This window comes from Heliangelus exortis, chromosome 3 (genome assembly GCF_036169615.1).
Source record: "Heliangelus exortis chromosome 3, bHelExo1.hap1, whole genome shotgun sequence".
Taxonomy (NCBI): domain Eukaryota; kingdom Metazoa; phylum Chordata; class Aves; order Apodiformes; family Trochilidae; genus Heliangelus; species Heliangelus exortis.
In genome coordinates, this window is record NC_092424.1 from 91,832,936 (window position 1) to 91,845,684 (window position 12,749).

Genomic DNA, 12,749 nt, shown 5'->3' on the forward strand with positions numbered 1-12,749 from the left:
CAGATTATGTTGGTGATCTGGCTCAACAGCGTGGCACGCAGATGGCAAGCTTCGCAGCAAGAAAAAAATCTGTCGATTTAATCAAGCCTCTCATGGAAATCCTATCTCCTGAATTCTCAGAATCCATCAAGTCTTGTTTTTTTATATATATGGAGTCCCTTGAGTAGACATCTAATCATTAAAACAAACCCCCTGAAAGACTACACTGGTCAGAATCATCTTTCCCTTTAATGTCTAACTAAGGGATTAAAAAAATGCATGAAAATATAATCAGAAAAATTTAGATTATTTTCTAGTTCCTCATCATTTAGGAGACAGATACTTTCAGGGCTGGAGCATTCTTATTTTCAGCATTATTCTATTGGGAGCCCAATATTCTTTGGGCTAGCTCTGAGGAAAGCAGGGAGCACACCAATTTAAGGACAAATACAAGTCACAATAGGAAATCCCCATTTAACACAGAATACGAATATTCAAACAGGAGAAACTATTGCATTTGATTATCTGGTTAGCTATCTAGACATGCTTCACACAGTCTGGTGTATGAATCTAATCCTACATGCTGTTCTCATTGCACAACACTAGGTTTCTCAACTACCTTGCAAAAGACTCTTATTCACATGGCATTAAGCAGTCTTTCAAAGGCTTCAATATATTGAAAAGCAAACATCACTATGGAGAAAGCTTTTGAAACTTCATTAACAATGCAAGTAGCTGTCACACAAATTTTCAATACAAAGTTGAAGGGGATGGAGAATGCATGACTTACATATGAAACCCTCCAAATATGCACATTTTGTAGAAAATAATCTTGACTATATCCTAATTTCCAAACATATTTCTTCATTTCCTCTGGATGAAAAGATGAACAAAGGCAAATAACAGTCCATAGGAAGAAAATCTGACAAACTGGTTCCACAGGTCACAGTCCAACAACCTTGAGCCTTTCTGGAATTGAATTCTAGAGATTTTCCTTTCCAGAGGTAACTATGCATTATGTAGAGAAATCCCAACAGCTTCCAACAGAAAAAGGAATGCATTTTAGCTGCTACAACTATTTTTGACAACCCTTGAACATAACTTTCATGATTTAAAAAGTAAAAGCCCCTATAATACTTTATATGAAATATAGTAAAATAATAAAGTGTAGTAAGAGTAATAAAGTAATGTAAGGAAGTCTGTCCAAAAGGATCCTGAGGCACACTGGGATTTTCCTTGTATAACTTTGGTCTATAATTCATGTTACTTTGACTAGCCTGGCATTCCCTTTGTTTATTTTAATTACAAAAAATCTATAGCTTCCAGATCCAGAACTAGCAAAACTCTCAGGCAGTTTGTCTTCAGGAATAAGTATCCTATCTTGCTGGTTCCAAGAAGCCATTTTCTAAAACAGAGTAGAATAGTTTTCCAAAATTTCAGTGTAATCAACTCCCAGGGTTTGGTAAACTGGTTAGGAATTTTCCACTTTTACAAGAGAACATGGGAGTGGGAAATAGGGGAAGTTCCTTCTTACTCCTAACTATACATTTAAAACACTTGCTTAATTATATTTCCCCTCACCTTTTTCAAGTATTTCCCAGTTCCAAGAGCAGGGACTTGGGACAGTCAGAGCTGTCAGGGTGAGTGCATTGCAGCCATGGCACTTCCTGCGGCTCGCCTGACTGCCACTGCCTCTGGAGAGCTCTTCCCTCTTCCAGTCGCAGCTGGCTTGTGATTTTTAACTCTCGCTAATGTTAGCACTTCTAATGTTAGCCCTAATACAGACAAAAAGGCATTGAAAACTAAAACAATCGAAAACATTTAACTCTCGGAAGACATGCCTGAAACTGAGTATTCATCAAAAACAAAATCTGTGTTCGACGGAAAACTTCTAATTAAAAGCCCCCTCTCGTTGCCTCTTGGACGTGCCCAAGCCTGCTTCTGTACGCTTAGGACAGCGTCTTTCTCTGAAACTACACAATGCATTAAACAAAACCGAAATTACATCTTGGTTCAGCACACGTAAAAACAAACAAACAAACAAACAAACAAAAAAACCCAACAACAAAACCCCCCCAAACTTTAAGATGAACAAAGAGGCCCAGGAACTTTTTTTTGACAGTGTTTAAAAATGATTACCCCCACAAACAGTTTACAAGCATAGTTGGAGGCTATCGGAACTGATTGCTCTGTCTAGGAAATTCTTAATTGGAGCCGCGCTGGAGCCGCTCGCAGGGGTCCTGCAGCTGCCGGCTCCTCCCCGGGGCTTCCTCTCGCCCCGCTCCCCGCAGAGCCGCTTGGCGACTGACCCCCCACCCCCCGCAGGAAGGCGCTGCCGAGGCCGGGAGGGGAGGAGCGGCCCCGCTCCACATGTCTGCCCGCTCTTATCAACTTATCATATAAGGCAAGGAAAGCGGGTGAGTCGGGCACCGGGGCCCTAGTAGCCAGGCGAGGCGCAGGCAGGCTCGGCCGCGGCGTCTGGGGTCGAGCGGGACCGGATCCCCGCGCAGGACAGCTGCGGGACGGCAGCAGCGGCTCCCACCCAGTGCTTCCAGCCCAGCCCGAAGCCCAGCCCGAAGCCCAGCCCGAAGCCCAGCCCGAAGCCCAGCCCGAAGCCCAGCCCGAAGCCCAGCCCGAAGCCCAGCCCGAAGCCCAGCCCTCCCCCGGGGGGCACATGGCAGCGGAGCGCTCTCTTCCCGCACAGGTTCATTAGCTCGGGACTCTCCTTAGCGCACTCCAGCACTCCAGGTCCGCTGGGTTACCGCAGGAATTAAAATGCAGGTGACTGTTTACTTCTGCTTGGGCTTCTGCATCTTTTTAGCTTCGGGATACAACTCCTTTAGCAAAACCATGGAGACGATGGGCAAGAAGCAGTACCAGGTTCAGCACGGGTCCTGCAGCTACACCTTCCTCCTGCCTGAGGCGGACAACTGCCGCTCCTCTGCCTCCTACGTGTCCAACGCTGTGCAAAGGGACGCACCTTTAGATTACGACGACTCAGTTCAAAGACTGCAACTACTTGAAAACATCATGGAAAACAACACTCAGTGGCTAATGAAGGTAGGTTCATATAGTTTCTATTCTAGAAGTGTTCCTTACAGCATCCTGTTATCTGTTTGGTTGTGTGGTTTGGTTTTTTCCAACAGTTTCTAAATTCCCAACGTGCATTCAATTTCTGCATTACCTTTCAATCAAAAAGTTGTTTGGGCGCTGGAAAACATAATTTTACTGACTGTACAAGAACAGAAAACTGTTCTGCAGAGCTCATGCTTTGCAGTTTGTCATTACATTTTTGAGCTGCTTAGAGGAACAGTAATTACACATACAGCAGGCAGACTGCAAGCATGTCTGACATTTCTGACATGAAAGAACCAGCTACTTATTTATAGTTAACTGACAAGGGCTATTTTATGTCTGTATACATCATATCTAATGAACCTATATTTGAAGCATGTTTGCAAAATGTTATTTGAAGCATGATTTCAAAGCCTGCATGCAGAAGTGAACGTTTGTAAGCCCCACTGATGAAGAGCTGCAAATTCTAAGCAAAGGCTGCAAGTCTGACTTGCAGTGAAATGAGCACAGTGTAGTGATAGAATTTCAAGAAAGTTCATTAGCGGATATCCTTTGCATCCTGTAAAGTTTATACTCAAATAGACAATATTGAAGGGAAAAATATTCTGGAAAAGGTGTTTCAGATGCCACATAGCTTCCTTTTATGCAGCTCATTGTTAAGTAAGGACAAATTATATGTTTATTGCCACTATTGTAAATTATACCTGAAACAGCTGGAAAAAATTGATCCTGCACATATTCCTTATACTGATGGAGAATAAACCTGATCACTATTCTGCATTTTAATAGAAACTCCTCTGAATCTCAACATTATACAGTTCAATAGATTTCAATTTAAGTAACTTTTATTTCACTGGTACCTGCAAAAGTATGATAGTATAGTTTAATAGCACAGTAAATTTATGAGTCTTCATGTTTCATACCAAGACTCCTATCTCCTAAGCAACAAATATTTTGAGGACTTAGTTGACATAGTATCTCCCAAGTAAGTGTTCAGGTCATATCATAAGTGTTCTATTCATAAGGAAAGATATACTTGTTGCAAATGGAGAGAATTCACAATTCTGTACGATGAGTACCCAATTCTTAACTCTAAGCTTACAAGACTATAAAATAATTTTGCATTAGGGTTCACTTCTCATCAGTTACCAAGTTGCAGAACTATCACTACACAATCAAAGGAACCTGCTAGAGAATTTGTGTGCCTAGGAAACTGAAGTCACACTTGGAAACAGATCGTGTACTGTTCTCACCTACCTGAAAATGGACCTCAAAGCTTAAATCCAGAATGCACACACATGAAGGCAGCAGTGTGGGCCTCTGGATCTGTCATTATGGATTTAGGATGCTGATTTGACATCCAAATAATGTCAGTTCAGTAGCTTTTGTTAATCTCATAGGCAAACACTTATTAATTTCAGTGCTCACTATTGTAATGTTAAGACCAACATTAACAGATGTGCAGTGCAGGATGGAAAACACACAACGTAAACCAGTCTAATCTACCCAGCTGCTAAGCAATTTCCTAACATAAATAGTAAAAATCACACAAAGGACTCCAGTGCTAAATGGCACTTAAGTAGGTAAACACAGTATCATAAGTGACGCCAGGTAAACAGAAAGCAGTAAGCAAATTCCAGCATCCTTATTTAGTAAAAACTATGCTTTTTCCTGTCAGTCCCTGGGAAATCAGTTACAAGAGGATATCTAACCCATTCTTTGGGGGATCAACAGGCGAATTCTGTTTTACAACAGAGAAATGTTTCTTTTATTTGAGTGAAGATTTCCAAATAAGATACTTTAGAATAGCCTGATGGTTTTTGGGTTTTTTTTCCCCCCTAGCTGTTTCACAGTTAAACATCCTGTAAAATAACTGCTGTTTGTCTTTTTCACTATTTTAACACCTGCTCTTTATGTCATCTGTTTTGTTCACAAAGAGACTCCAACAAAAGTAGCTTTTCCTCAGATTTGCTTTGCTAGAGACACCTGGTCTGCAAGTGAAGATGAAAAGCAAACAATAACCTTTAAAGTTGCTTGCAGTTTACTTGCTTTTTTTTTTAAGGTCACTAACACACATTCCTAGGTTCACATTTCAATTTACCAAAACACTATATTGGATTAGTCAAGGCATGGCAAAAAAAAACCACAAACCAAAACCAAACAAAAAACCAAAACCAAAAAGTTCTCTTAGTCTTTATACCATATTAAAAGGTCATAAAAAAAATGACATGACTTTAACTTTCCAACAATGAGACAAAGAATTGCTTTAGATCTCACTTCTTAAAAAGGACATTTTTGCATGGGCAGCACCTGTTTTGTTTTGAAGTTGTGTAAATTCAACACAATCCAAACTTTTAGCATTATTTAAGTTTTAAATGTTGCTCCTGAAGTACTGCACATCCCAAACCATTTTTACACTCCTCCCCCCCTCTCCTGCCTTTAATCCATCAACCAAAGGAAACGTTCTGTTTCTGAATGAACGCTGGGCTGTATGAATGGAGCAGCCTGGGAAGCGCGCGCTTCATCTGCTTAATGGACAAACACAATGGAAAGAAAATGAGTTCCCTAGGTCCAGGTTCTTTTCTGACTGCCTCCTCTATAGGGAGCAGAAGACTATGTTCTACAATTTCAATTGGTTGCTGCTTCATAAAATTGTTTTGGTTTTTTTTTGGTCTGAACTGCATTAATGCCTTATGCCACTACTGTACGTACCACAAATAAAACTGGAGAATGTATTTTCAAAAGTAGATTATGTTTAAGCATTAGCAGATGTACTGGAACAAGCCACCATTCCACCTAATCCAGTGTTTAGCAGTAAGGCAGTAAGTGATGTGGAGCAAAGGCCAAAACCCTAGATCAACCATGCAGCAGTATACCTGCAATGAACTTTCATCTTTGGCTTTCCCTACCTCGGGATTAATTTTTATATTGAAATGCAAGATTTTTTTAATTTTAATGTGTGTGTGGGCAGGGATAACAAAGATTTAAGTGAGATGTTCATTTAATTTGAGAGCATAGCAGATTGGTATACAGTTGACATACAAGACATGGTATTTTGAATGCAGTCATGTATGGTGTTGGTTATGCTCTACATTTTTTTTAATATAAAAACAACATTGGGCTTTCCTAGTAGACAATTTCCTTAAGTTCCACACTTAAACAAATCTCTATCTCAATTACTGGCAGCTTTACCATTTGGATCACATCATTTCTACTCAAGGAACTACATTTTTTTAGATACTAACATATTGAAGTGACTGAACTCTGACTTGAATTTACTTACTAGCACATAAACTAAATTCTGTGACTCAGAAGATAAGGCTCTGTCCAAAGCAATGGTGTAAAAGAAATGGGTCTTACACTCTTAGTCTTGTTACAAACAGCTGAAAGTGACATATGATCAGATTCATTGTCATTGTAGCATTTGGAATATAGGTAATTTATTTGTAGTTTATCAGTAGATCAAAAGACTAAAAATAAAAGCCTGTGCCAGTAATCAACATTTAAACTTAAGATGAGAACTTCATCCTAAACCATCCCAGCAGCGTAGGACGGGGAAACTTTGCTGATAGAGATGCAGTAACTTTGGATACTCTAAACTGAGATTTGTTTTTCCTTTTCATATTATCTTGGAAGCTGAAAAGCCCTCATCTCTTTGAAATATGTTTCTTTTCTAAGCACAACAAAATCAGATGTTTTAAGACATACAGGAACAAATACTTTGAATGTATGATGCGTAATTACCAACAAAAGGTTGTATTATTTTCATGCTTCCACAGATCTTCATATCTCATACACAAAAAGATATTCAGACATGCTCTCATCCAAAAAGATTTGCACAGAATGGACAAGGACAACTATATTGTACAGTATTGGATTTTGAAATACGCAAGAGATGATTCTGAATCAAAAGCTGCATTCCTTTCTTAAGTATTGCATCTGTTTTCACTTACTGTGAAAAGTGCTTGTTTCTGTCTATCAGCTATGTATTTGCTAAGCAAAAGAGTCCTGCCAGGACCCAAAAGAAAATATATTTTAACTTCCAGGTTAGTACATGTTATTGGATGAAGTTTCCATGCTTCTTTAAATCATCTGACTTTACATTTTATTGTTATATCTCCTGTAAGTAGATTTCTGTGAGGGGATTTGAAATTACATGTTTGCCTGCATTTAAAAAACAATGTTGTAAAGTCTATTTCTGCATCATTTCGGAAATAGCAACTTGGTGATACAGGTATGAAATAGTACAAAATCAACAAAGAATAGTAATGATTTTCTTATACAGATCTACAACAAAACTGAAGTTAAAAGCTTCAAGATGTTATCAGTGAAATATTTGATAAACAGAAGCTTGTTTTGCTGAACCAGTCTTTTCTAACATTCAATATATATTTTCAAGTGCTTCGTTTATTAGTAATAGGATAATAAAATTATCATTTTTGACTGGTCCAAATAGAAAACTGGGAGACTTTCTCCTTAAGTTATTGACATCAAGGGCTTTATTTTTTTTTTCTTTTCATTTTCTTCAAGGGCACATATAGGAAATGACCTGGAGGTGCTTGAGTTGACAGTCTCCAGTCCTTTTGCTTGCATGCCCATTTAACATATAAAGTTAACAGCATAACCTTTAGAATATCTTGGAAACTTTTACAGAGAGATTGAGGTTCCAAATAGTGTTTCTTTTAGAGACAGTTATCTTGTCACTGCTCCTTCTTTGTTGCTAATTATGAACAAATTAGTTAATTTGCATCTCCTCCCCATAATTTACCAAGGGAAACAACGGATACCATTCGCTTGATTCCTAATCACAAGAAACAAGCTATTATGTCATCCATTTCTTAAAATGGAATTTTGCCTAGAAGACAGATACCCATTTGTAACTTTCAGATGATGGATAGTATCTTCAGTGACTCTATTATACTGTCCTTTTCACACTACAGTATTTGTGCTTTTGCAAATATAAACCATATTATATATTATTTGATTAAAATACTTCTTAGTTTAAGTACCTCTAAGTAACTACGTACTAAGTACTTTAACTTAGTTAAACTAAGGCAGCTTAGTAAACCACTATTTATTTAACAACCTTTTACTTCAATACAGGAACCTCCTCCTGCATCTGTTGTTTCATGAAGTTTTACATGGCTTTGACTGAAAGCCAGAATGGGGGCAAAGACAGACTGTTTTTCTCCACAATAACCATTATTATAGGGCTAGGCATGCAAAATGCTCCCAACTGGTTCAGAAGACAGTGTCAGAACTTAGATTAGGGTCTGCAATGGAGAGGTGCCACCTTCAGACCCTTCCCTGGATCTTAGCAAACTCAGAGTTGCATCAGATGACTGCCTGTCTTAATTAGCTCCCTAGAGTAAATTCAGTCAAGTAAATGCAGTCTTTTTCAAGACAGGGAAAAAAAGGAATGGAAAACTCAAAAGAAATCCTCCTTGAAGAGGCAGATTTATCAGCATTGCTAAAGGAGTTGCAGAGGTTATCTTCCTGCACGGCTCTCATGCTGGCATACTACTTTGGCACTTAAATAAGCCTCAGAATTGAGAGACAATAGGTAGAAAGTAGGAATGTGAACTAGGCTGCAAATCCAATACCAATATATAGATAAACATTATGCTTTCCTCTTGCAAAACAGCTTAGGCACAAGAGTCAAATCAGAAGTGGTGGCCTTTGCATAGAGTTTGTCTCCCTACATCCTGACTTAATCATAGAATCACAGAAGGGCTTGGGTTGGAAGAGGCTTTCAAAACTCCAGTCCCCCTGCTGCACGCACAGACATTTACCCACTAAGGTCAGGTTGCTCAAGCCTCATCCAGCCTGGCCTTGAACACTTCCAGGGAGGCATCAGCAACCTCCCTCAGCATCCCCTTCCAGTGCCTCACCACCCTTATCAGAGAAAGTTCTGTCTGGAACAGAAGATGCAAGTTGTACTTCAAAGAAAAAAGGGTTCTGGCATCCAGTTAGCAATCAGATACTGATGGGAGCCTTGAGGATATCCATACAGACTGCAGAAGGGAAAATGGGAGAAGGGTATTGAATAAAAAGATATTTCATGTAGGTACTAGTAAATGAAACGGGAATGTCACACAGAAATCTCTTACTGGTAATAACACCTTAACCCACTGAGAAAACAATTTGGCAGTGGACTGTAAGGATCAATGAAACCTTCAAGTAGAGTTTCTGTGGCACTGATTAAGAAGTTTCAGAAATAGGCACAGAAAATTTTATGTGCCCTTTTATTCTTTGAATTTGTCAGATTAGCCCAATATAAATTACAGGTGAAAAAATATCAAAAGCCCCATTTCATAGGGCTAAGCATCTGGAAAAAAAAAAAGGTATGGCACAGTTATTTAATACTTAGAAATGCCTTAGAGATAATGCACATTCCACAGTGGAACAAATTAAACCAAATAACCTCACACACATACTAAAAGTTTGAAAGTGCTTCACAACTGGAAATAATGGGATTATTTCATTTCCTTTAACAGACATATCTCTAGGAAACGGAGGAGAGGAAAAAAAATGCATTTATTCTCTAGTGAGAGTAAGTGAAATACTGTTTGAACCTGAAATCTACTCCAAATAAATCAAGCTCAGAAGAAATGTTAAAGAATTCTCCAGGTTACGAAATCCAGATCCATGCTTTGTATAAAAAAAATAGAAAAAAATCCCCCACCTAAATGGTTCTGCAAACACTCACTGTGTCAGTTTTTAAGCTGCTCAGAAAAATACATAACTACTCCTCAAATGCCATTTAAAACAAAGCAAAAACTTAATACATTTCAAATAATGAATGAAAATCCTATTAGTTTTTATCTGCTTGTGGAACATGTTAACCCTAAAATTAATATGTTGTTTACAGTGCTCAGCAAACATATCCTGCAATTTGTATGATTAGGAGATATCTCTGCTCATTCCATCTTCCAGCACATTTATGGCTTAGTCTGAACAGAGAGAGGGAGGCTACAGGAACATTTGTGCTGTCTGTGTACTGCCCCTATGAAGCTTCATCAGTTTATCTAATAATCTTCCAGGAGCCTACTAGGGTCATAACAAGGTCTTATTGCTAAAAAGAGAAGGCTGATAGAATACACAACCTTCTGTCTTAACTTCTCTCTCTGTTAGTAAATGTATGGATGGAAATCTAGTATTCTTCATAGAGCTACATTATTTATAGAAGTGGTAAGGAGCAAAATACTTCCCTCTCTAAATGAGCAAATGCTTCGGAATTCTTTGATGACAGCAACTTTCTTTCCAGTTCATCTCTCTCTAGAGATTCCTGTTAAACCCAAGCAGCAGGTAATGTCCTAACTTTGCTCAAACTCCATTTAATACTGTACAGACTTTTTATCTTTTCAAGTTTCATTATAAATCTTAAAAAAATCTAAAAATTCATAGGGTTCCTTTACCCTCTGAGGAACAACCTGTCTTTGGAGAAAGAAAAATTGTATCCATTTAAAAATGGTAGTATCCTCTTCAAATCTAGTTTAAAAAATGAGCAGTGTATTAAGCCCTGTCCAAACAATAGTTCTGAAGACCTGTTCATTCTTGTGCTGCAAGCACTGAGTTATTTACCTTATGTATTCACGATATCAGCTTCATCGCTCTGCTTGCTTTTCGGTTCAGGCCTGCACCTGACGTGCGTGATCCTGGAAGGAAAAAGCCTCTTTTGTTCCATTCTGTCAGGCTGTGGGAATGGGGAGACACCCAGCGCAGTGGAAAGGACATTTCCTGGGCAATAGGCATAGCCCTTACCCCACCAGCAGCTCCCCTGCACGTGATGTGACATCAGTGTCCCGGAGGTCTGCTGTTCATCATATGACCTGATGTATATTCTTACACTGAGGGATTTGGGTAAGCTGAGAAGTTTAATTCTCATAACTGGCCCCTCAAAAAAATTGTTAGTTTTGTAGTCCTCAAAAGGACCTGCAGAGATCATCTTAAGAAAGTTCATACACTTCCTTAAGGTCCTTTGAGCTACAACATTGTTTTGTACAACTGCTTCTGTACCACAGTTTTCTTCCCATTTTCCACTTGCAAGGTGCAACCACTGTTTCAAATTGAGGTGTAAACCAGCTTCTTAAGGTGAATCTGCCAATCAGTCAAGAAGCAGTAGCCTCATTTTTCCACGGTATCAGCTGTCAACTGGCAGTCTCAGCTGTGCAAGAAATCAGCATTCAAAAATCAGAAAAGACTTGCCATTCTTTCCTATTACATTAACAGATATCCTGTCCATTCAGATGGCTCAATATTCAAGAATATTCCCTGGTGAAGACTTCATGAAGCAGTTTCCATGGTTTTGCTTTTCTCTTCAGAAAACTTTTCTATAAACAGGGTAATTGAACTGTTCAAAGGGAACATCAACTTCCAGTTTCTTGATACAGGTTAAGAAAATAGGCAAAAGACTGCTTGAGTGAGTAAAACCAGATGAAATCTTGTATTTTTCTGCTTCTAAATAATTAACTCAAATAAAATTAAATTACCTTGGGTGATGTCTGAACTTTGACTATATCAGCTATCTGTGTTTTTCACTTATGTCAAACTTCCATGCTGATGCCAGATTTTCTGCTGGATATAATGATTGCCTATAAAGTAACAGCAACAAAAAAACCCCAAACCCAACACAAAAGTGCTGTAACTGCTACTGGAGTGTTACTGGGAATGTTTTCTGAAACCTACTTTCAAATGATGATACAGAGTTCCAAAAACTAGAAGGTAAACTCCAAGACCAATAACCTAACCCTTAGAAAAGGGTATAAAGTGCAACAAATATGAAAAATCTGACCCTGTATTACCATGTACAAGCAAGGATTCTGACAACTGCAGTTTACTAGCTATGGAAGAAGGTTTTAAACATAGTTAGTAATGCCCTGTTATGCTTTTTTCCCTGACACCTGGTTTATTCAACTTGCATCTAGAGAAAAATTATCCATGTCTTCAGTTCAATTTGTTATCGTAAAATTTACTATATATAGCTTTAAAACTGTGTGAAACTGATAACGGTGTAAATGTGGTTGAAGGATTTATTTTATGTGCTTTAAGTTTTATTTTATGTGGACTATCTCTAACGAGTAAGGATGCTATTGAACTAGAAAAAAAAGTGATAAAATTAATCACAAGGAAATACGCTTTTTTTTTTTTCCTTGTCCTTCTTAAATCCATGTGGGAGAAACACTTCCCAAGAGCCTCATCCAGTCAAGTCCTTTGCACTCCCCATTTTCCTCAGTGAAATGTTTTTTTTAATCTTCAAGCCAACCAGACAGTTCTTTCCCTCAGCCAGCTCCAAGATCAGCCTTCCAGCCCCCTTTGGCAGCTCAATGCCCTTATGAATTCCTCTCCCTGACACATTCTTTTTTAAAATTCTGCTCACGCAGATTGAGTTCCATTCCCTTCTTTTCCTACCCCTTCGTTAAGACCATTCAGCTTTCTGGCTCTCCACTCTGAACTCCCTTTTCTCTACATCTCTTGTCATACAGGATCCTCGGTTCTGGATTCTTTTGTCCTCATTATTAAATTTCTTTTTTTAGCCCTCACCTCCATGCTCGCCCTCCTGGGTATTAAGGCAGCTCCTTTTCCTGGCTATTTGTGTGCAGCATCAGTGATACTGTATTTTCTCTGGTTTTAGCTCTGGTTGTTGATCTTGAGAGCAGAGCCCTCATCCAAGGGAGTCTTTTGAAAGTGCATTT

General features: G+C 38.7%; 2 protein-coding genes across 5 annotated transcripts in view; one reads left to right on the forward strand and one right to left on the reverse strand.

Moving 5' to 3' along the window:
• Nucleotides 1-12,749, reverse strand: part of MCPH1 (microcephalin 1) — a 120,219-nt gene that overhangs the window by 31,313 nt on the left and 76,157 nt on the right. The window lies entirely within an intron of this gene.
• The window catches only part of ANGPT2 (angiopoietin 2), a 41,706-nt gene continuing 31,569 nt past the window's right edge, over nt 2,613-12,749 (forward strand). For all 4 annotated transcript variants that reach the window (XM_071741761.1, XM_071741762.1, XM_071741764.1 and 1 more), the window contains exon 1: nt 2,613-3,039. In XM_071741761.1, the coding sequence (XP_071597862.1) occupies nt 2,755-3,039 (285 nt within the window). In that variant the 5' untranslated portion in view covers nt 2,613-2,754. The remainder of the gene's footprint in view (nt 3,040-12,749) is intronic.